This window comes from Procambarus clarkii, chromosome 90 (genome assembly GCF_040958095.1).
Source record: "Procambarus clarkii isolate CNS0578487 chromosome 90, FALCON_Pclarkii_2.0, whole genome shotgun sequence".
Lineage (NCBI taxonomy): Eukaryota > Metazoa > Arthropoda > Malacostraca > Decapoda > Cambaridae > Procambarus > Procambarus clarkii.
In genome coordinates, this window is record NC_091239.1 from 6,646,577 (window position 1) to 6,671,101 (window position 24,525).

The following is a 24,525-nucleotide window of genomic DNA, read 5'->3' on the forward strand; positions in this document are numbered from 1 at the left end:
ACTAAAATAAATGGCATGATCTCGGATGCAATCTTTCCAGAGGGGTACCAGGTGATAAGAAAAGAAAGGACACAGAGACAGGGAGGAGGAGTGGCACTACTAATAAAGCGGAAATGGAAGTTTGATGAGCTGGAAAATCCGGGTACCAATGAAAGCACAAGCTTCATACATGGAACTCTGACAGTGGATGGGAAGAAGATTGTAGTCTTGATACTCTACAATCCCCCACCAAACAGTAGAAGGCCCAGGCAGGAGTACGAGGACAGCAACAAGACATGTATGGATGAACTGCAGAGGGCAGCAACTTTAGCGCATAGAATGAGAGCGAAGCTGCTGGTCATGGGGGACCTAAATCACGGAGAGATAAATTGGGAAACGAGGAATCCCCATGGCGGGGAGGAGACCTGGGGAGCGAAGCTGGTAGACGTTATTGACAGGAATTTCCTAACACAGCATGTGAAAGAAGATACTAGGGAAAGAGGAGGGGATACGCCCAGCCTATTAGATCTCATTATCACTCAGAATGTAGAAGACATCGAGCAGTTGGAACATGAAATACCACTAGGAGCTAGTGACCATTGTGTCCTAGTTTTTGACTACATGATGGAGCTTAAAATTGTGACCAAAGGACAAGAGGTCCGGGAAAGGAGACTTGATTACAGAAAAGAGGACTACAGAAGGATAAGGGACTACCTGGGAGAAGTGCAGTGGGAGGAAGAACTTAGAGGAAAAACAGTGCAAGGTATGATGAACCAAGTCATATTGAAATGCAAGGAGGCTGAAGATAGATTTATTCCAACAATAAAGGAAAAAAGCAGGAGGGAATATAATAACCCATGGTTTAATAGACAGTGTCAGGAAGCAAAGGTGAGAAGCAGGAGGGAGTGGAGGAAGTACAGAAGACAAAGGACAGAGGACAACAGGATTAGATGTAACAGAGCTAGGAATGATTACATTAACATAAGACGAGTGTCGGAAAGAAATTATGAGAACGATATTGCAGTCAAAGCGAAAAAGCAACCAAAATTACTACATAGCCATATAAGAAGGAAGATGTCGGTAAATGACCAAGTGACAAGACTGAGGAAAACAGAAGGGGCATATACAGAAAGCGACAAGGAAATCTGCGAGGTACTGAATGCAAAATTCCATGGAGTGTTCACAACCGAGCCTGAGCAGCTCCCATTGTTAGAAGAGATTACCCAAGATGAAAGACTATCGGATATAGAGGTGACAGCAGAGGATGTAATGAAACAGTTGACAACACTGGATGCAAATAAAGCTGTTGGACCAGACAAAGTATCACCGTGGATACTCAAAGAGGCAGCGCAGGCTCTCAGCGTGCCTCTGGCAATGATCTTTAATGAGTCACTTATGTCGGGAGAATTGCCCAGTTGCTGGAAGGAGGCAAATGTCGTACCGATTTTCAAAAAGGGTGATAGGGAGGAGGCACTTAACTACAGACCCGTATCACTGACAAGCATCCCCTGCAAAATACTTGAAAGAATAATTAGGGTAAGACTTGTTGAGCACCTGGAGAGCATTGGGTTTGTAAACAAGCACCAACATGGGTTCTGGACAGGGAAATCATGCCTAACAAACCTTTTAGAATTCTATGATAAAGTAACAAGGATAAGGCAGGACAGAGAAGGCTGGGCAGACTGCATATTTCTTGACTGCCAAAAGGCCTTTGATACGGTACCGCACATGAGACTGCTATACAAACTTGAGAGGCAGGCAGGAGTAAGCGGAAAGGCCCTAGTATGGGTGAAGAACTACCTAACAGGAAGGAGCCAGAGGGTAATGGTAAGGGGCGAAAAGTCGGACTGGCGAACAGTAACAAGTGGAGTACCTCAAGGATCGGTGCTGGGACCAATCCTCTTTCTAATTTACGTAAATGATATGTTTACAGGAGTGGAATCATACATGTCAATGTTTGCAGATGACGCAAAATTAATGAGAAGAGTTGTGACAGACGAGGATTGTAGGATCCTCCAAGAGGACTTAAACAGGCTGCAGAGATGGTCAGGGAAATGGCTACTGGAGTTTAACACCAGTAAATGTAAAGTTATGGAAATGGGATCATGTGACAGGAGACCAAAGGGACAGTACACAATGAAGGGGAACAGCCTACCTGTAACGATTCGAGAAAGAGACCTGGGAGTGGATGTGACACCTAATCTAACTCCTGAGGCACATATAAATAGGATAACGACAGCAGCGTACTCTACACTGGCGAAAATTAGAACTTCATTCAGAAACCTAAATGAGGAAGCTTTTAGGGCGCTTTACACTGCCTACGTGAGACCCGTCTTAGAGTATGCCGCGCCATCATGGAGCCCCCACCTGAAGAAACACATAAAGAAACTGGAGAAGGTTCAGAGGTTTGCGACGAGGCTTGTCCCAGAGCTACGAGGGATGGGATATGAAGAGCGGCTGAAGGAACTGAACCTTACGACACTAGAGAAAAGAAGGGAGAGAGGAGATATGATAGGGGCATATAAAATACTCAGGGGAATTGACAAAGTGGAAATAGATGAAATGTTCACACGTAATAATAACAGAACGAGGGGACATGGGTGGAAACTGGAAACTCAGATGAGTCACAGAGATGTTAGGAAGTTTTCTTTTAGCGTGAGAGTAGTAGAAAAATGGAATGCACTTGGGGAACAGGTTGTGGAAGCAAATACTATTCATACTTTTAAAACTAGGTATGATAGGGAAATGGGACAGGAGTCATTGCTGTAAACAACCGATAGCTAGAAAGGCGGGATCCAAGAGTCAATGCTCGATCCTGCAAGCACATATAGGTGAGTACATATAGGTGAGTACACACACACACACACACACACACACACACACACACACACACACACACACACACACACACACACACAGAAATAAGAAAAATTCCAGGAGGAAATTCCAGGAGGTCTTCACCTTAGAGCAAGAAGAAATTCCAGAGGTAAGTGAGGGAATAGCTAACCAGGAACCACTGGAAAAGTTTGAGATTACCAGTGGGGAAGAAAGGAAGTGTTTACTAGAGTTGGACGTGAAGAAGGCTATAGGCCCAGATGGAATCTCCCCTTGGATTCTAAAGGAAGGAGCAAGAGAACTGTGCCTACCACTCTCCATAGTGTATAACAAATCACTGGCAACAGGGGAACTGCCAGATATTTGCAAAGCAGCTAACGTAGTCCCGATATACAAGAAAGGGGATAGACAGGAGGCACTGAACTACAGGCCAGTGTCCCTAACCTGCATACCATGCAAGCTGATGGAGAAGATTGTGCGAAAAAAAGTAGTGGAGCATCTGGAGCGAAGGATCTTTGTAACACAGCATCAACATGGGTTCAGGGATGGCAGGTCCTGCCTCACAGTGTTACTTGAATTCTACGACCAGGCAACAAAAATAAGGCAAGAAAGAGAAGGGTGGGCAGACTTCATATTTTTGGATTGTCAGAAAGCCTTTGATACAGTGCCACACAAGAGGCTAGTGCGAAAGTTGGAGATGCAGGCTGGAGTGAGAAGGAAGGTACTCCGGTGGATAAAGGAGTACCTAAGCAACAGGAGACAACGAGTCTGTGTGAGGGGTGAGGTCTCAGATTGGCGAGACGTCACAAGTGGAGTCCCGCAGGGGTCAGTCCTTGGACCTATACTGTTTCTGGTATATGTAAATGATCTCCCAGAGGGTATAGATTCGTTCCTCTCAATGTTTGCCGACGATGCAAAAATTATGAGGAGGATTGAAACAGAGGATGATAGTAGGAGGCTACAAGATGACCTGGATAGACTGAGTGAATGTTCCAACAAATGGCTGTTGAAGTTCAACCCAAGTAAATGCAAAGTAATGAAACTAGGCAGTGGAAACAGGAGGCCAGGCACAGGATACAGAATAGGAGACAAAGTACTTAATGAAACAGACAGAGAGAAAGATCTAGGAGTTGATATCACACCAAACCTGTCTCCTGAAGCCCACATAAAGAAAATAACGTCTGCGGCTTATGCGAGGCTGGCTAACATCAGAACGGCGTTCAGGAACCTGTGTAAGGAATCATTCAGAATCTTGTACACCACATATGTAAGACGAATCCTGGAGTATGCGACCCCAGCATGGAGCCCGTACCTTGTCAAGCACAAGACGAAGCTGGAAAAAGTCCAAAGGTATGCTACTAGACTAGTCCCAGAACTAAGAGGCATGAGTTATGAGGAAAGGCTGCGGGAAATGCACCTTACGACACTGGAAGACAGAAGAGTAAGGGGGGACATGATCACAACCTACAAAATCCTCAGGGGAATCGACCGGGTAAACAAGGATGAACTATTCAACACTGGTGGGACGCGAACAAGGGGACACAGGTGTTAGCTGAGTACCCAAATGAGCCACAGAGACGTTAGAAAGAACTTTTTCAGTGTCAGAGTAGTTAGTAAATGGAATGCATTAGGAAGTGATGTGGTGGAGGCTGACTCCATACACAGTTTCAAATGTAGATATGATAGAGCCCAATAGGCTCAGGAATCTGTACACCAGTTGATTGACGGTTGAGAGGCGGGACCAAAGAGCCAGAGCTCAACCCCCGCAAGCACAACTAGGTGAGTACAACTAGGTGAGTACTTACACACACACACACACACACACACACACACACACACACACACACACACACACACACACACACACACACACACACACACACACACACACACACACACACACACACACACACACACACACACACACACACACTCACAAATACTACACCCGCCCGCACACATCTTCAGTTCAGTAGTAGTTAGGAAAAGTCGAAAATTCCAGTTTGGCAGCAGTGTTTTCCGTCTGGAATCATTCCTTATTTAGACTACTCATAGCCCAGACGATAGAGCTTCGGTCTGACACGCGTGGGGTCCACTATTCGAGTTTCCTAACCTAACCTAACCTAACCTAACCTAACCTAACCAGGTGAATGGAATTGGAAGTAGACATGGTATGTGCTTTTTTTGTTTTGTATTGTTTACTTCCCCTTCCTGTTGGACTATTACTCTCAGTTCCTAATAACTTACCTATGAATCGGGGTTGGATCCAGTAAGAAGAGGCATTAAAGCTCCATATAATGTTAAATACAAAAAGAACTCGGTTACTGGGTAAGTGAGGTCGTTACAGTATACCTTTTGTAGTGATTTTGGACGTCAGGGGTTCGAATCCTGGCTTCCTAAGGGCGAACTACAGGCACTACCCAGGATGCAACCCAACAATAGTTGCCTAACTACCGGGTACCTACTTACTGCTAGGTGAACAGACATTAGTTGAAAGGAAATGTGGCCCAATTAATGTCTCTCCCGGGAATCGAATCCGGGATTCCCCATTGTGAGACGAGAACAAACCCAAGAGACGCAGATAAAAATGGTAATTCCCATATTCTCTTGCTTCAATGACCTCACAGCATCTTCACATATGTACTCTCATACTCCTTCATCATCCCATATAAGCAGTTTGGTTTGTTTTTTCTCCTTTGTGTTCCATAACGTCTTGAAGGGAATGTATCTTCCAAAACAGATAAACAAAACAAGCTTGAATATAATTCTTACAGCTTACTTTATTCAAAACTCCAAGCCCGAGAAATGCTTTAATAATCTTATCTGTTTTAATATTTAGCAATAAAAACACTTTATAAATAAGTTGGTAGCCAGAGGGTATCTAACCGAAGGTTGTCATTGTCATCTCTCATTGCAGAGAGAATCCCAGGAAACAGTTGGAATGAACAGTCATACCCTAATGTCCTTTTGCAGATTTGTGATAGATTTGCTTTAACCAGCAAACAATAGAGCCAACTAGAAAATAAAAACACCCTACACCTTATTTTTACTGCTAACGATGAACTGATTAGGGGCATAATGATTACAAATACTTGCTACTTAGATTACAACTTAATCAAAGTTCAGACGAGATAGAGCAATAGGCCTTTGCAGCCAATTTCAAATCCAAGAGGAGGAGAACTCAGAAAACTTAATTCCGTAACAAATTGGGAATGAATTAACGAAGACCTCGCAAAAATATACTGGGAAGATCAACTAGAAAATTCAAACTTAAGGCAGCGATTCGAGAAAATGATCACAGTAGCACTAAAAATTTGTAAAAGGCATATACCATTAAGAAAAAAGATGCAAACTGGAACGAGAACGGCGATCCCTTTATAGATGAAGAAAACAAATAGCAGAACATCTCAAACGCTCCACTCTATCCCAACAACGACGAGGGATATATTGGGAAATAGAAATGATTGAGAGCTGAAAGCTGAAAGAATCATAAAATCCAAGAGAGGTAAAGTGAGCAAAAGGCCATAATTTATTTACATTCGTAAGTGAAATAGCGAGGAACACTTTTCTCCTTTGCAAAAACTAGAACCAAAACTGTATCCAGCATTGGATCCTTGTGCAAGGATGATTCGAACTAAAATCAAATCATATATCAGATGTCACCCTAACCCCGATGTACTTTGAAGTAGGCATTGGTTCACGCACATTGGTGCATGCCCTTGGTGCATGCACATTGCACCAAGCTCAGACACTGGGAAGTCTATGTTCAACAAGAAGTGCAAAAGCACCATCACAAGCCCTAAACATATTTTGGTGATGGAGCCTAGATACTGGTTACATACTTAAAACAGCGGAGGTCGTGCTACTTCTCACAGGATGTAGTAAAGCACATGCAACAGTTATAGATCAATAGCGCTGACCTCACACATCATAAAAATCTGTAAAAGTGTGCTGAGAAGTATTATTACAAATCACATTGAATCAACCTCTTCACAACTCCGCACAACACGGTTTTAGAACAGGGGTACTTCTCCCCCTCTTAATTGCTAGATCCCTATTACATGACCTTAGGTGCCATAGAAGACAAGCAAAATGCAGATGTAATATACACAGACTGCGGAAACTTTGGACAAATGTGACCAATGAGTTATTGCACACAAAATGTGTAGATGAGGAATTGCAAGTAATTATTTCCTTGTTTTAATTTTTTTATATAGGAAATAATTTTTAATTAATTAAAAAGTAATTCCACAAAACGAATTACTGGCAAAGCAGGGAGATGGATTTTCAACTCCTAAAAATCCATATAGTGAAATAGTCAATAACGGAAACTCCCGATCATCTACTGAGAAAACCTAAGTCCTCCAAGGTACCATACCAAGGTACCATACCAAGGTACCATAACAAGGTACCATACTTGCTCTGGTGGTTTTCTCATCCTCATATCAGACATAGACAAGGACGCAAACTACAGCACAGTATCATTATTCACAGATTACACTAGGATTATCATGCGAGTAGTCAATATAGAGAACACGAATGTGAAGATATGGGTTTTCACTAGCTACACCTTCTACTGGTGTGATGCGCACGTTCGGTTCGCCGTGCACTCGGACTAGATTTGGTAACCCAATTTTAAAACATCCCGTGTTTAGGCTCGTTGGAGAGCCTACCTCATCAGCATTCCAAATATGTTACAATGACCGTTGTAGCGCATTTGTGGAAAGAGTTAGAGCGTGTAGCCGTTTATAACGGTAAGATTGAGGGATGCAGAGTGAGAGGAAGCAGGGAGGCGTGAGCTACCAGCAGCCACCTCCACGCCGTTCCCATGGCAACCCAAGGCAACCCAAGGCAGACGTCTTGGGGACGCCACTTTTGGCGCGAACATGAGGGGCTGTGATTGGCACCTCATGTAGTCCAAGATAGGCCAATGAAGGCCGAGGTGCGCTTATCTCTGATTGGCTAGTTTGAGAAGGACTGGTGAAGCCGGCACCTTGCCCCCCGGGTCATCATGACGACATTCTGCGCTAGTCACTAAGCTTGTCATACGTGGATTTAGTTTGGTCGGCCAGCCAAGTGAAACTATTGTCTCTAGTGGCTTCTAGTACATCTTCATATACTCGCAATATCGACGTGTGTCCGTAGGGAACGTTGCAGAATCTGGGAATTCATCGTATTTGCTGGTAGTCAATGAAGTGTATTAACCGGCAGTGAGAAGTGGGTAAACACTCGTGCAGGAGAAATAGACTGTAGTGCATCCCCATCTCCAGCCATCAATCAGACTCCATCTGATCTGCTAGTGTCATTTAGCAGTGGAGAGATCTGGGAATATCTTGCCAGTGTTCAGGGCAGTTTTCCCATAGAAATTCGTGGAAATTTCGGTCCGAGGGAGGGACAGAAACGCTCACAGCGTTTGCCGCCATTTTGTACAAACGCCACGCCTCGCCCTGAGGGGAGGGGGGGGGGGGGGGCGAAGCCGCCTAGTGAGGAGGGGATACGAAATGAGTCGAGCCGCCTTAGGCTTCTCCTAGCCAAGTAGCGTCACCCTGGGAAGGTGGCCATCGTATTCACTACTTCAGCAGTGTGTGTGTGTATGGTAGTATGAGTGAATGGGCCGGCCGTATAATTGAGGAAGTACCCCCTGTGTTATATTGGTGATTATATATCTAAGCCTGAATTCGAGGTCAGATGATCCGGCCAGAATTGTCCCTAAAGCACCTGCTAGGTGTAGGGAAGCACGGAACGTGTGAGATTTTCACCCATATTTAACATCATTTTCAGTCAAGGAGAGAACTTGAACTGTTGCGTGCATAGGTACGTGTGTGTGTGTGTGGACACCAGGGAACACATACAGAGAATATTAGACCTAGGACCGTAAGGGGCATCCTAGAGAGTTTTATTCTCTATATTGGGGGGATTGTTGTGTTGTTACATATCTAGGTGAATTGTGCATGTCATGCCCCATGTCCACTTGTGTAGTCTTTTGCAGGAGAGGAGATCCAAAGCCGGTCATCATCATTTTACAGTAGAGTGACTATTATGTAATGACGGAGATTTCCGGGCAGTTTATTATTGTGGTGTGATACCAGTGTGTGTTTTTATATAAGTGTTGTGTTTTCCAAGGCTGTGATAAATGTAATATATATATATATATATATATATATATATATATATATATATATATATATATATATATATATATATATATATATATATATATATATATATATATATATATAATTTATTTATATATATATATATATATATATATATATATATATATAAATTATTTGAATAAATTATTTGAAATGACAGGAAATGTATATGTTTATCTCTCAGAATGTTCGGTAATACGTTTATTGCTTGTGATATGTATCTATGTATGTATTAACACGATGTCCTGAACGGGGTGAAAATAGCTTGAGCTACCTCATCCCATTGTGTGTATTTTACCTCAATAAACTTATTTCAATTTCAATTTGAAATTACTGGCACACAAACAAGAGGACACAGTTAGATAACAAAAAGAAGTGAGGTGGTGGATGCACACACAACTTCTGCCTAAACATTCAGGCCAATAAAGTAGCCTGCTCTGAGCACTCTAATTTTTTCAAAGTAAACGTGCCGGCCACTCGGGACACTCGATGAAGAGCACCCCGTGCGAGCCGGCGGGGCTAGTTAGCTGTTCGGAGCGTGACAGTAAGCACCAGGCGGTGTACCGTCAGTCCGGAACTGAGATCCAACTACGAGCTTTTTAACCGCAACAACTTTAATATACGCTATTGGAGCTGGAATTACCGCGGCTGTTGGCACCAGACTTGCCCTCCAATAGATCCTCGTTAAAGGATTTAAAGTGTACTCATTCCGATTGCAAATACAAACATTTGCAAATAATAATACATTTACAAATAATTTATTTCAAATTTAATAATTTTGAGGCTTATATATATATATATATATATATATATATATATATATATATATATATATATATATATATATATATATATATATATATATATATATATCAGTATATTTTGGAAGCAGTCTTTCCTGTAGACATATATTATTAAATATGACCGAAAAAGTAAGATTGATAATTCTAACACGAATTTTCTCAATATTTCTTATGTTTCTTTTCACTGTCAATGGTAATTGAAAAATCAGTTCTCCAAAATTCATTTTTATTTCTAGTCTGACGCGACACTTGAATGCGTTTTGTAATAACTTATTACATTTTCAAAGACTTTAGTTTACACACACAGCTATAACCTGCAAACACTAAACAGATTTCTTACTATGCTATAATTCAAACGGCTTTTCATTTTATATACCTGCATTTGGGTGAGGTGATATTTTACAACAGTTTTGGATGAGGTGAAAACAAACTTTCAACACAAGATAGAACACGAAATATTGGGTAATATTGGGTAAAGTTAAAGGGGAAGAATAGAAGTAAATGCAAAGGGCCTATTGGCCCATATTTCTTGATGCTTCTATATTGGTGCGGAGTCTTGAAGTAGGTAGAATATAGTTGTACATTAATTGGCTGTTGATTACTGGTGTTGACTTCTTAATGTGTAGTGCCTCGCAGATATCAAGCCGCCTGCTATCGCTGTATCTATCGATGATTTCCGTGTTTTTTGTTAAGACTTCTGTGGTGATGGTCTGGTTGTGGGAAGAGATTATATGTTCCTTAATTGAGCCCTGTTGCTTATGCATCGTTAATCGCCTGGAAAGAGATGTTGTCTTGCCTATATACTGAGTTCTTTGAGGCTTACAGTCCCCAAGTGGGCATTTGAAGGCATAGACGACATTGGTCTCTTTCAAAGCGTTCTGCTTTGTGTCTTGAGAGTTTCTCATGAGTATGTTGGCAGTTTTCTTGGTTTTATAGTAAATGGTCAATTGTATCTTCTGATTTTTGTCTGTAGGGATAACGTTTCTATTAACAATATCTTTCAGGACCCTTTCCTCTGTTTTATGAGCTGTGGAAAAGAAGTTCCTGTAAAATAGTCTAATAGGGGGTACAGGTGTTGTGTTATTTGTCTCTTCAGAGGTTGCATGGCGTTTCACCTTCCTTCTTATGATGTCTTCAACGAAACCATTGGAGAAGCCGTTGTTGACTAGGACCTGCCTTACTGTACAGAGTTCTTCACCTTACCCTACAGAGTTCTTCATTGACTTTGCTTCCATCCTGAGCTGTGGCTGAGAGCACAGTCGACATAAGCGTTAACAACACTCCTCTTGTACCTGTCTGGGCAGTCACTGTTGGCATTTAGGCACATTCTTATGTTTGTTTCCTTAGTGTAGACTGCAGTGTGGAAACCTCCGCTCATTTCCATGACTGTTACATCTAGAAAGGGCAGCTTCCCATCCTTCTCCGTCTCGTAAGCGAAACGCAACTCACAATTCTGCTCAAATGCCTCCTTCAGCTCCTGCAGATGTCTGACATCAGGTACCTGTGTAAAAATGTCGTCACCATACCTGCAGTATATGGCCGGTTTCAAGTTCATGTCGACTAATACCTTTTGCTTGATGGTACCCATGTAGAAGTTCGCAAACAAGACACCTAGGGAAGAACCCATGGCGACCCCATCTACTTGCTTATACATGTGCCCATCCGGGCTCAAGAAGGGTGCCTCTTTAGTACAAGCTTGGAGTAGTTTCCTTAGAATGTTTTCTGGTATGTCAAGAGGAGTACAGGCCGGATCACGATACACTCTGTCCGCTATCATCCCGATTGTTTCATCTACAGGTACGTTGGTAAACAATGATTCTACGTCCAAGGAGGCTCTTATCCCTGTGGCCCGTGTTCTTCGCAGTAAGTCAACAAATTCCTTTGGCGACTTCAGGCTGAAGGTGTAAGGGTCATAAGGAGTCAGCAAGCCGTTGAGTCGCTTCACCAGTCTGTACGTAGGTGTGGGTATCTGGCTGATGATTGGCCGAAGTGGGTTTTAAGGCTTGTGTGTCTTGACATTTCCATACGCGTATCCAGGTTTATATTCCCGAATATTCTTTGGCAGGTGGTGTCCGGATTTCTTGGCGTTCACAGTTTCAATCAATTTGTTGACCTTTGCTTTCAATTCGACTATAGTGTCCTTCGTTACCCTATGGAATTTAGTTTGGTCAGAGAGTATGAGGCTCATTTTCGCCAGATATTCGTCTTTTTTAAGAATGACATATATTGGCGACTTGTCACCTCTCCTGACAACTATCTCCTTGTTCTCACGAAGGCTCTTAGCTGCCGCTTTGAGCTCGGGGGACAGTATGGTGATTCTGTAGTTGCCTCGATTCTTTCCTCCTTCTGCGATAAGTTCTGCTTGTAAGGTATCTTTGGTAGTGACCTTCTTTTGTGTCTCGAGGTCGAATATGTCGTCCAACAGGATTTCCATCTCCACTTTCCGGTTTTATCCAACAATCCACTTTGTTGATTTTCCAACAAAAATCAGAAGATACAATTGACCATTTACTATAAAATCAAGAAAACTGCCAACATACTCATGAGAAACTCTCCAGACACAAAGCAGAACGCTTTGAAAGCGACCAATGTCGTCCATGCCTTCAAATGCCCACTTGGGGACTGTAAGTTTCAAAGAACTCAGTATATAGGCAAGACAACAACATCTCTTTCCAGGCGATTAACGATGCATAAGCAACAGGGCTCCAATAAGGAACATATAATCTCTTCCCACAACCAGACCATCACCACAGAAGTTTCAACAAAAAACACGGAAATCATCGATAGATACAGCGATAGCAGGCGGCTTGATATCTGCGAGGCACTACACATTAAGAAGTCAACACCAGTAATCAACAGCCAATTAATGCACAACTATATTCTACCTACTTCAAGACTCCACACCAATATAGAAGCATCAAGAAATATGGGCCAATAGGCCCTTTGCATTTACTTCTATTCTTTCCCTTTAACTTTACCCAATATTTCGTGTTCTGTCTTGTGTTGAAAGTTTGTTTTCACCTCATCCAAAACTGTTGTAACATATCACCTCACCCAAATGCAGGTATATAAAATGAAAAGCCGTTTGAATTATAGCATAGTAAGAAATCTGTTTAGTGTTTGCAGGTTATAGTTGTGTGTGTGTAAACTAAAGTCTTTGAAAATGTAATAAGTTATTACGAAACGCGTTCAAGTGTCGCGTCAGACTAGAAATAAAAATGAATTTTGGAGAAGTCATTTTTCAATTACCATCGACAGTGAAAAGAAACATAAGAAATATTGAGAAAATTCGTGTTAGAATTATTAATCTTACTTTTTCGGTCATATTTAATATATATATATATATATATATATATATATATATATATATATATATATATATATATATGTATATATATATATATATATATATATATATCGTACCTAGTAGCCAGAACGCACTTCTCAGCCTACTATGCAAGGCCAGATTTGTCTAATAAGCCAAGTTTTCATGAATTAATTGTTTTTCCTCTACCTAACCTACCTAACCTAACCTAACCTAACTTTTTCGGCTACCTAACCTAACCTTACTTATGAAGATAGGTTAGGTTAGGTTAGGTAGGGTTGGTTAGGTTCGGTCATATATCTACGTTAATTTTAACTCCAATAAAAAAAAATTGACCTCATATATAATGAAATGGGTAGCTTTATCATTTCATAAGAAAAAAATTAGAGAAAATATATTAATTCATGAAAACTTGGCTTATTAGGCAAATCGGGCCATGAATAGTAGGCCGAGGAGTGCGTTCTGGCTACTAGGTACGACATATATATATATATATATATATATATATATATATATATATATATATATATATATAGATATATATATATATATATATAGATATATATATATATATATATATATATATATATATATATATATATATATATATATATATATATATATATATATATATATATATATATATATATATATATATATATATATATATACATATATATATATGTGTATGTATGTGTGTGGTTTGTGTGGGGGGGGGGGCTGACCTGTTTAACGTAATTTGGTGGATTTGTGGTGGAGCGTGAGTAACGTCGCTGTCGGGAGTGACAGCTGACAGCTCTGAGAGTAATGTAAATTTATGGGAGTAATTATCAATCCGTTGGATCACTAATCACTTGCCCAAGTTGAAGGGAGTGTGTTATGTCATTAGTGTTCTACATTAGCGTTTAATAGGTGAGAGCTACAGGTGAGGTCAGCGGGTACAATGTATAATTATAGTGTTACGAAGCCTAGTGTGTTATTACTGTGTTGCAGTAAATTGTTTGGCCGTGTTCTAATAGAGTGTTGTTAGATCATCGAGTGTGCTATTAATGTGGCTGCAGTAAATAACATTGCAACTGGGTTGCAAATTGTTGGGCAGTGTTTTAAGTGTTATTAGACCACCGTGTGTGTTATTGCTGTAGTTCAGTAAATTGTTTGGGCCGTGTTCTAATGTTTTAGACCACCGAGTGTGTTATTGCTGTAGTTCAGTAAATTGTTTGGGCCGTGTTCTAATGTTTTAGACCACCGAGTGTGTTATTGCTGTAGTTCAGTAAATTGTTTGGGCCGTGTTCTAATGTTTTAGACCACCGAGTGTGTTATTTACTGGTGTTCTGCAGTAACTGTCAATTACAAACGGGTTGTAATCGATATAGATCATCGAGGGTTGATTTATTGTGGCGTGGGTGAACTCGCCATTGGGACGAGTACTTGGTGTTATTATTCTGTATATTTGGTTGTCATCGAAGTCCAGTATTCAGTGAGGGGTAATTAGTCAAGGGTAATTAATGTAACGTACCCAAAGGAACACCCATTGCTTATAGAAAAATTGTTCATTAGATATTTTAAGTAATGTAAGATACGTTTGGGTTAACTTTTTTCCAAGGAATAGCTGTTTTGACTTTGATTTGGCCCCAAATCAAGGGATTTGGGGCAAAGCAGCCACTTCAGGCGAAGTCAGACAGTGTTGTAGGAATTCCGGGAGGGCTGAAGTCTTGCATTTAAGCACTGTCTGTTGATATTATCTGTCAGTTGGACAGGTAAATAAGGGTTCACGGAAATCAAGTTAATTAACTCAGATCAGGGTTGATCGACTCACACAAAAGCTACATTGTTGCATTAACGTAACGGCTGTTATTAATATCTGTCAGTTGGACAGATAATTTGATTGACTCTTGGGAGAGTAAAGTCACTGTTAAGTAATGTAGACGTTGTGATTAGTTATCAGTCCGTGGGATAGTGATCTAGTCACCTGAGTTCATTGGGGGTATGATGGACCTCAGAGAGAATTCATTTCATTGATGCATAATTGTTGAGCCTGTGTGAAAGGTAACATATTTGTGTATAATTAATTATTGATCTTCAAAATAGTAATTAATTGCTCGAGGTAGTCAAGGGTGATTGCCATCCTCTTAGCACTTTGGGCATAGAATTGTAGTAAACTATCGAATGGGCGATAGTAACCGATAACATAACTCGTGCTTGGATTAATCAGCTGTCCGTAGTACAGGGATTAATGGGGATTACTCACTGAACGCTTGACGGGTAATGTGTTTGTGTAATTCTGAGTTACGAGTAACAGTTGTACAGTTTGACTTGTCTGTGGGAGACAAGATTAAGTTAACATATGTGTTATTATTAATATTAAGGTAATCAATTAGTTATTGATTGTTGATCGTCCGAGGGACGAAGTGTTAACTTAAGAATTTACTTAAGGAGGGATGCTGGAGTTGCCAGTAATCCCATTAGTCATTGTAATGTCATATGACAGGCTACTAGTTTGATTGCATTGCAATTGCTATTGCAAGGGAGGGCTGCAAAGAGCGTAAAGTAACTGATAGGAGGTTACAGGAGACTTGTCTCCTAATCTACCTTGTTGCATTAGTGATTATAGACTTAGTATGTTTTGCTTGATTGATCCCTCTGTGAACACTCAGTATGTTAAAGTTAGTTTATTTATGCAGCACAACGCGATTGCAGGAAGGATCCTCGAGTCATACTCGTGGCTGGTGTCTATCTGTTGTAAAGGTGTCACAGGGAAGGATTTCGAGGAACGTCAGTGATATTTTTCGTTGTTGTTGTTGTAGTTAGTACTTTGTTGAATAAATTGTGCTGTTATGTTGAACGCTGTCTTTCGTTACACCACATACTTTATTAATTTACATTTGTTCTGCCATGTTGCCTGAAATTATTATTGTTATTCATCTGAGACTGCTTCATGAGATTTGGGCTAAATTCATAGCATTACACAACTACAAATAAGTTGTGAGAATCCGTTACCTTCTTGTTAGATTTGCTCCAGCGATTTACGAAAGTCGACGGCCTAGTGAAAAGGATTTCAAACTTTTTGAGGTCTCGGCATTTGCTCGCACCTAGTCATTTGTTCTATGGTCTCTAGAGTGGGGGAATGAGCTACACTTAGCGTGTTAGCTAAGCAAGTCCTTCCTCAGGAGGCCCATCTAGACTCAAAGTTTAAAGTTGACGGATTTAATACTAGAATAATCATGACGAAAAATCTCACAACAAACCTCGAGTCTGATGTAAATCAGGTCTTTCAATGGGCCACAGTTAATAATATTATTTTTAATGAAAATAAGCTCCAGATCATGCGCTATGGAAAAACACGAAAATGAAAAACGGAAACCATATATAAAACGGAATCAAATCACACTATAGAACGAAAAAGCAATGTAAAGGATTTAATAGTATTCATGCCGGAAGACATTATCTTTAAAGAACATAAAAAGTGACTGTCACGATTGCACGAAAAATAACAGGTTGGATAAGAAGGACTTTCCATACAAGGGATACCTTATCAATGATGATACTTTTCACGATACTAGTGCTCTCTAGAGTAGGATATTATCGCACACTAACTGGTCCATTCAAAGCAAGAGAAATTGCTGACCAAGAGAATGTACAAAGATCCTTTATTGCTAGAATCCACTCTATAAGTCATCTTAACACTTTCGCACCGATTAAGACCGATAAAAAGTTGTAAGTCTTTACTCTTTAGAGCGCAGCCGAAAGAGATACATAATAATCTACACATGGAAAATATTTGAGGGGCTGGTTCCAAACCAGAACACGTAGATTACATCATATATAACCAGTAGGCATGGCCAGATGTGCAAAATAACCCTACTAAAAAATCAAGGTGCAATAGGTACGCTGAAGGAGAACTCTCTACATCAACTAAACTTTTAATCCCTCTTTTACTACACTTAAGTGACATAACTGGCCGGTCTCTCACAGTGTTCAAGTGAGAACGTGACAATCACATCCAAAGAATTCCTGATCAACAAAGTTGTTATTCACACGTCAGGCTGCTTGAACAGCCTGGATGACCAAACGACCAACCGGGAGGCCTGGTCGGAAACCGGACCACGGGGCCATTGATTCCCGGAACCTCCACCAGTAGGTAACCCCTAAATAAGCACAACAACAATTGTTATTAAGAACAATTTTACATACCTGATGCATTCCCAGATCATAAAGAGAAAAGTTGAGAACAGAGAGCCAGCTAACAGGAACTGAGGCGCAGACGCTGTATGCAATTGTTATCAGCAATGCATTTCCATTTCTGAAAATATGAAGATTTTAAGATGGAAAACGATCACAGTGTCACAACTCAAACTAATTGAAAACAAATTATAACTGAAACTTAGACTTCCTTTGGGTGTATTTTTGGCCATCATCAGTCTGCATGTAAAAGTAAACAAGACAATTTCAAAATTTCTTCGTATAATTTATAGACGTATCATAGTTATTTTCACAACCTGAACTTTATATATAAATATATATATATATATATATATATATATATATATATATATATATATATATATATATATACATATATATATATATATATATATATATATATATATATATATATATATATATATATATATATATATATATATATATATATATATATATATATATATATATTATTAAATATGGCCGAAAAAGTAAGATTAATAATTCTAACACGAATTTTCTCAATCTTTCGTACATTTCTTTTCACTGTTGGAGGTAAATAAAAAATCAATTCCCCAAAATTCATTTTTATTTCTAGTCTGACGCGACACGAGCGCGTTTCGTAAAACTTATTACATTTTCAAAGACTTTAGTTTACAAATACACAACTGAATAGAACTTACGCATCTCCGATTTTATATCTACATTTGAGTGAGGTGGATGGGGTGAGGTGGCATTAATAGGGTATTAATTTCATCAACACAAGACAGAACAAGAGGTGGTATTAATAGGGTATTAATTTCATCAACACAAGACAGAACACGAAACAATGGGTATTGAATAGAAGTGTTTGTAGAAAGCCTATTGGTCCATATTTCTTGATGCTTCTATATTGGAGCGGAGTCTTGAGGTGGGTAGAATATAGTTGTGCATTAATTGGCTATTGATTGCTGGTGTTGACTTCTTGATGTGTAGTGCCTCGCTAACGTCAAGCCGCCTGCTATCGCTGTATCTATCGATGATTTCTGTGTTGTTTACTAGGATTTCTCTGGCGATGGTTTGGTTGTGGGAAGAGATTATATGTTCCTTAATGGAGCCCTGTTGCTTATGCATCGTTAAACGCCTAGAAAGAGATGTTGTTGTCTTGCCTATATACTGGTTTTTTTGGAGCTTACAGTCCCCAAGAGGGCATTTGAAGGCATAGACGACGTTAGTCTCTTTTAAAGCGTTCTGTTTTGTGTCTGGAGAGTTTCTCATGAGTAGGCTGGCCGTTTTTCTGGTTTTATAGTAAATCGTCAGTTGTATCCTCTGATTTTTGTCTGTAGGGATAACGTTTCTATTAACAATATCTTTCAGGACCCTTTCCTCCGTTTTATGAGCTGTGGAAAAGAAGTTCCTGTAAAATAGTCTAATAGGGGGTATAGGTGTTGTGTTAGTTGTCTCTTCAGAGGTTGCATGGCGTTTCACTTTCCTTCTTATGATGTCTTCGACGAAACCATTGGAGAAGCCGTTGTTGACTAGGACCTGCCTTACCCTGATTTACCTCCAACAGTGAAAAGATATGTACGAAAGATTGAGAAAATTCGTGTTAGAATTATTAATCTTACTTTTTCGGTCATATTTAATAATATATGTCTACAGGAAAGACTGCTACCAAAATATACTAATATATATATATATATATATATATATATATATATATATATATATATATATATATATATATATATATATATATATATATATATATATATATGTCGTACCTAGTAGCCAGAACGCACTTCTCAGCCTACTATGCAAGGCCCGATTTGCCTAATAAGCCAAGTTTTCATGAATTAATTGTTTTTCGACTACCTAACCTACCTAACCTAACCTAACTTTTTCGGCTACCTAACCTAACCTAACCTATAAGGATAGGTTAGGTTAGGTTAGGTAGGGTTGGTTAGGTTCGGTCATATATCTACGTTAATTTTAACTCCAATAAAAAAAAATTGACCTCATACATAATGAAATGGGTAGCTTTATCATTTCAACAGAAAAAATTGAGAAAATATATTAATTCTGGAAAACTTGGCTTATTAGGCAAATCGGGCCTTGCATAGTAGGCCGAGAAGTGCGTTCTGGCTACTAGGTACGACATATATATATATATATATATATATATATATATATATATATATATATATATATATATATATATATATATATATATATATATATATATATATATATATATATATATATATATATATATATATATATATGTACCTAGTAGCCAGAACGTACTTATCAGCCTAATATGCAAGGCCCAATTTGCCTAATAAGCCAAGTTTTCCTGAATTATTATATTTTCTCTAATTTTTTTCTTATGAAATGATAAAGCTACCCATTTCATTATGTATGAGGTCAATTTTTTTTTATTGGAGTTAAAATTAACGTAGATATATGACCGAACCTAACCAACCCTACCTAACCTAACCTAACCTATCTTTATAGGTTAGGTTAGGTTAGGTAGCCGAAAAAGTTAGGTTAGGTTAGGTTAGGTTAGGTAGGTTAGGTAGTCGAAAAACAATTAATTCATGAAAACTTGGCTTATTAGGCAAATCGGGCCTTGCATAGTAGGCTGAGAAGTGCGTTCTGGCTTCTAGGTACGACATATATATATATATATATATATATATATATATATATATATATATATATATATATATATATATATATATATATATATATATATATATATATATATATATATATATATATATATTTATATATTATTAAATATGACCGAAAAAGTAAGATTAATAATTCTAACACGAATTTTCTCAATGTTTTGTACATTTCTTTTCACTGTTGGAGGTAAATCAAAAATCAATTCTCCAAAATTCATTTTTATTTCTAGTCTGACGTGACACGTGCGCTTTTCGTAAAACTTATTACATTTTCAAAGACTTTAGTTTACAAATACACAACTGAATAGAACTTACGCATCTCCGATTTTATATCTACATTTTAGTGAGGTGGATGGGGTGAGGTGGCATTAATAGGGTATTAATTTCATCAACACAAGACAGAACACGAAACAATGGGTATTGAATAGAAGTGTATGTAGAAAGCCTATTGGTCCATATTTCTTGATGCTTCTATATTGGAGCGGAGTCTTGAGGTGGGTAGAATATAGTTGTGCATTAATTGGCTGTTGATTGCTGGTGTTGACTTCTTGATGTGAAGTGCCTCGCAAACGTCAAGCCGCCTGCTATCGCTGTATCTATCGATACACATCAAGAAGTCAACACCAGCAATCAACAGCCAATTAATGCACAACTATATTCTACCCACCTCAAGACTCCGCTCCAATATAGAAGCATGAAGAAATAATGATTTCTGTGTTGTTTACTAGGATTTAGAAATCCTCGTAAACAACACAGAAATCATCGATAGATACAGCGATAGCAGGCGGCTTGACGTTTGCAAGGCACTACACATCAAGAAGTCAACACCAGCAATCAACAGCCAATTAATGCACAACTATATTCTACCCACCTCAAGACTCCGCTCTAATATAGAAGCATCAAGAAATATGGACCAATAGGCTTTCTACATACACTTCTATTCAATACCCATTGTTTCGTGTTCTGTCTTGTGTTGATGAAATTAATACCCTATTAATGCCACCTCTTGTTCTGTCTTGTGTTGATGAAATTAATACCCTATTAATGCCACCTCACCCCATCCACCTCACTAAAATGTAGATATAAAATTGGAGATGCGTAAGTTCTATTCAGTTGTCTATTTGTAAACTAAAGTCTTTGAAAATGTAATAAGTTTTACGAAACGCGCTCGTGTCGCGTCAGACTAGAAATAAAAATTAATTTTGGAGAATTGATTTTTGATTTACCTCCAATAGTGAAAAGAAATGTACGAAAGATTGAGAAAATTCGTGTTAGAATTATTAATCTTACTTTTTCGGTCATATTTAATAATATATGTCTACAGGAAAGACTGCTACCAAAATATACTAATATATATATATATATATATATATATATATATATATATATATATATATATATATATATATATATATATATATATATATATATATATATATATATATATATATATATATTGTGACGATAATCTCTTTCAAGAGAGATTGAGCCTGTTCTTCCCTACATAAAGTTACTTACACATGCAAGAATAAGATGCTACCTTCAAGATACGTCTACCAGTAGCACAAAACGTTTGGCCAGGAGGCAAAACGTACCCTAAACCCCAACTCCACACTCCCTCCATGCCGGTTCGCCTGTCGTTAATCAGCAAACTACCATTCCAGCCTGCCTGCTTCTGATTGGTGACCCACCGTCTGCACACCTGCACCTCTGCACCTCAGCGCCCTCTACCTAAGTCAATGTCTGGGCTTGAACCAGCCATTGAAGTCAGAATATCCTTGTGCTCTCAAGCTGGGAACAATCAACTGATACACGTCCTGTTTATTGGTGGAGGTTCCCAGCTAGCGCTATATTCTCAGCACCTGTTTATGTCATTTTGTCTTTATATTATTCCTAGAGTAATTTATCCCTGTTCTTAATTTTTATGACTTGTTTGTTTGCACTGTACATAGCCAAGGGATTGTCTTTGTTTTTATATTTGCTTTCCAGTTAATTAAAGTTTCATTGTTCATACTATGTGTTTTGTGTGTCTTCCCTTACTCTACCACAGACAACAGCCAAGCAGTCTCATTTTTTTGTAAATGTGACAGGCATTAACACCAGCCATTAGGAGGACTGCTGAACATCTACACTCCTACACTTTCCCGTCACATTTAATGTAGGCCTGTCCTAGGAGCCTCACTCAGGTACTAGTACTAGAACAGCAATTTGTGATAAGTGTACTTGGCTTTGATACAGTTGCTTTTCAATATTTTCATTACTTTTAATATTTATATGGTGCTGTGTGTATTGTGCATTCCGAGAGTAGCATATTGTGAATGTTGGATAACTTTGGATTACGTGGTGACTGGAGGCCTCAGTCATTCTCTTAATTGGTCATCCCTCCCTCCGTGTTATTACTCGTGTTTTCCACCTTTTGTCCCTAGGATATTTCTCAATCTCAGACAGATCATCATTTTGGTACCCTGGTACTTTGGTTTGTCTTCGGGTCAAAGCACCATATCTTCTGCAATCCGACCGAAGGAGGATACAGAGGGCCATAGTTCCTCTAGCACGTACTAAGTTGCTGAGTTGGGACCTCAACAGCAGTTCTCGTCACCAGTTTACACTCGCACCCCTACACGTCGGTCAGAGATGATGATATTTACTTAGGTAGGGAATTAGCTTTCTTTTTTCAGAGCACAAAGTTCGCTAATTCTGTAAGTATCATATTTCATTTAGTGGGAAAACCCTTGCTTCTGTCCTATAGAGACTTGGCAAGGTATGCCTACATTCTTGGACTACCTTATTCACTTTTGGAACAATTAAATGTTTCATTTGTTTTAGAAACTCAGTTTCATTTATTTAGTAGGATTTTCTTGCCCTTATTCTCTTACATTGTGTACCGAGTACAAGATTTCCTGCGATTTTGATTGACTAATAATTTGCCATACTAAAATTAACTTTAATTGTTAAATATTAAATTCCACAGGATAGTTACCAGTTGCCACGTTATCCTGTTACTGACACTTACCATATCACAATATATTCGTTGAACATTTATTTGCTATTTTTCACCATGTTTCGTCTCCCAGCTTTCCGTAACGATCCAGCAGGTGAAATAGGGAACTTAATTCGTGCCAAGAAGACCGAATTACAAACTCTTGCACACGAGTATCAACTAGATGTTCCCCATGGAACCAACAAAAATGACTTGCATAATTTAATATTGGATCACCTCTTAGATGAAGGGAAGATTGACTCTGAAACTCACGAAAATTATTCTATTGCAGATAGACATGCTTTGACAACTATGAAGTTGAAGCTCGAACTTGCCAAACTCGAGTGGGAACAAAGGAAGGAAGAGGCTGCCCTAAGGAAAGAACAACAAGAAAGAGAGGCGGCCCTAAAGAAAGAAGAGGCGGCCCTAAGGAAAGAAGAAGCGGCCATAAAGAAAGAACAACAAGAACGCGAGATGGCCCTCAAAGAACGTGAGGCCACCCTACTCCGTGAGCGTGAGCGAGAGCAGCTTGAAGCAAGAAAACGTGACCTGGAGATACAACGTGAGCACAGTAAACAGGTAGCTGATAGTGCGCTCGAATATCATCGACAAGAACTCGCTTTGGAAACTACACACCACACTCAGCGTCAACAAGCTACAGCTAGTCTTCCCGTAAGTTTCAATGTCTCCCATGCAAGTAAGTTAATGCCACCATTCGTTGAGACAGAGATCGTTGTATTTTTCACCACTTTTGAGACCCTAGCTAGTCAACTTAGCAGGCCTGCAGATCAATGGTCTACCCTTCTCAGAGTGCATCTCACAGGTAGAGCTGCAGTTACACTCAGTACCTTAGCGTCTGAGAATGACTACCAGACCCTGAAGCAAGCAGTTTTGGATGCCTACCTTCTCTCCGCCGAAAGCTACAGACGAAAATTCCGTGATTATCTAAAGGCAAGTACCACCACCTTTCTAGAATTTGCCAATACCAAGAAAAGATATTTCATGAAATGGCTGGAAGCAGCACATGTCTCTACATTTTCAGAACTCGTCAACCTCATGCTAGTTGAGGAATTCTTGAGACGTGTTCCCCCTTCCATCCGTTTATATTTAGCAGATAAAGAAGAAACCGACTACATCAGATGTGCGAAGTCAGCTGACACCTACAGCCTTATCCACCGGCTTACACCAGAACCACCTTCCAGTAAGAAGTCTTGGTACAGTTATGATAAAGCGAGTGCCGATCAAGCAAGCTCTCAATTGTATTGTAAGTATTGCAAACTCTATGGACATACCATAGATAAATGTGGGAAGGCTCAATACAAAGGCAATAATGAAACTACTAAACCCAAACCAACTTCTCCTAAGTCCGGTAAGTCTGTGGTGAATGTTGGTGTTCATGTTAATGATCTTTCTCTCTTCAGTAAACACCTGTATCCTGGAACTGTCTCCATCAACGGTACAGATTCGGAGGGACGTTTCAAATTGAAGATCTTGAGGGACACAGTGGCTCTTCAGTCCATAATATTGAAAACAGCTGTGCCTAACATCTCCTACACCTGGGAAACCGTCTTTATCA

At 39.3% G+C, this 24,525-nt stretch overlaps 1 protein-coding gene across 1 annotated transcript in view; it reads right to left on the reverse strand.

Moving 5' to 3' along the window:
• Window positions 1-24,525, reverse strand: part of LOC123746470 (solute carrier family 49 member 4) — a 308,306-nt gene that overhangs the window by 65,697 nt on the left and 218,084 nt on the right. Inside the window, exon 8 of the mRNA XM_069318233.1 lies at window positions 17,289-17,397. Within this exon, the coding sequence (XP_069174334.1) occupies window positions 17,289-17,397 (109 nt within the window). The remainder of the gene's footprint in view (window positions 1-17,288; window positions 17,398-24,525) is intronic.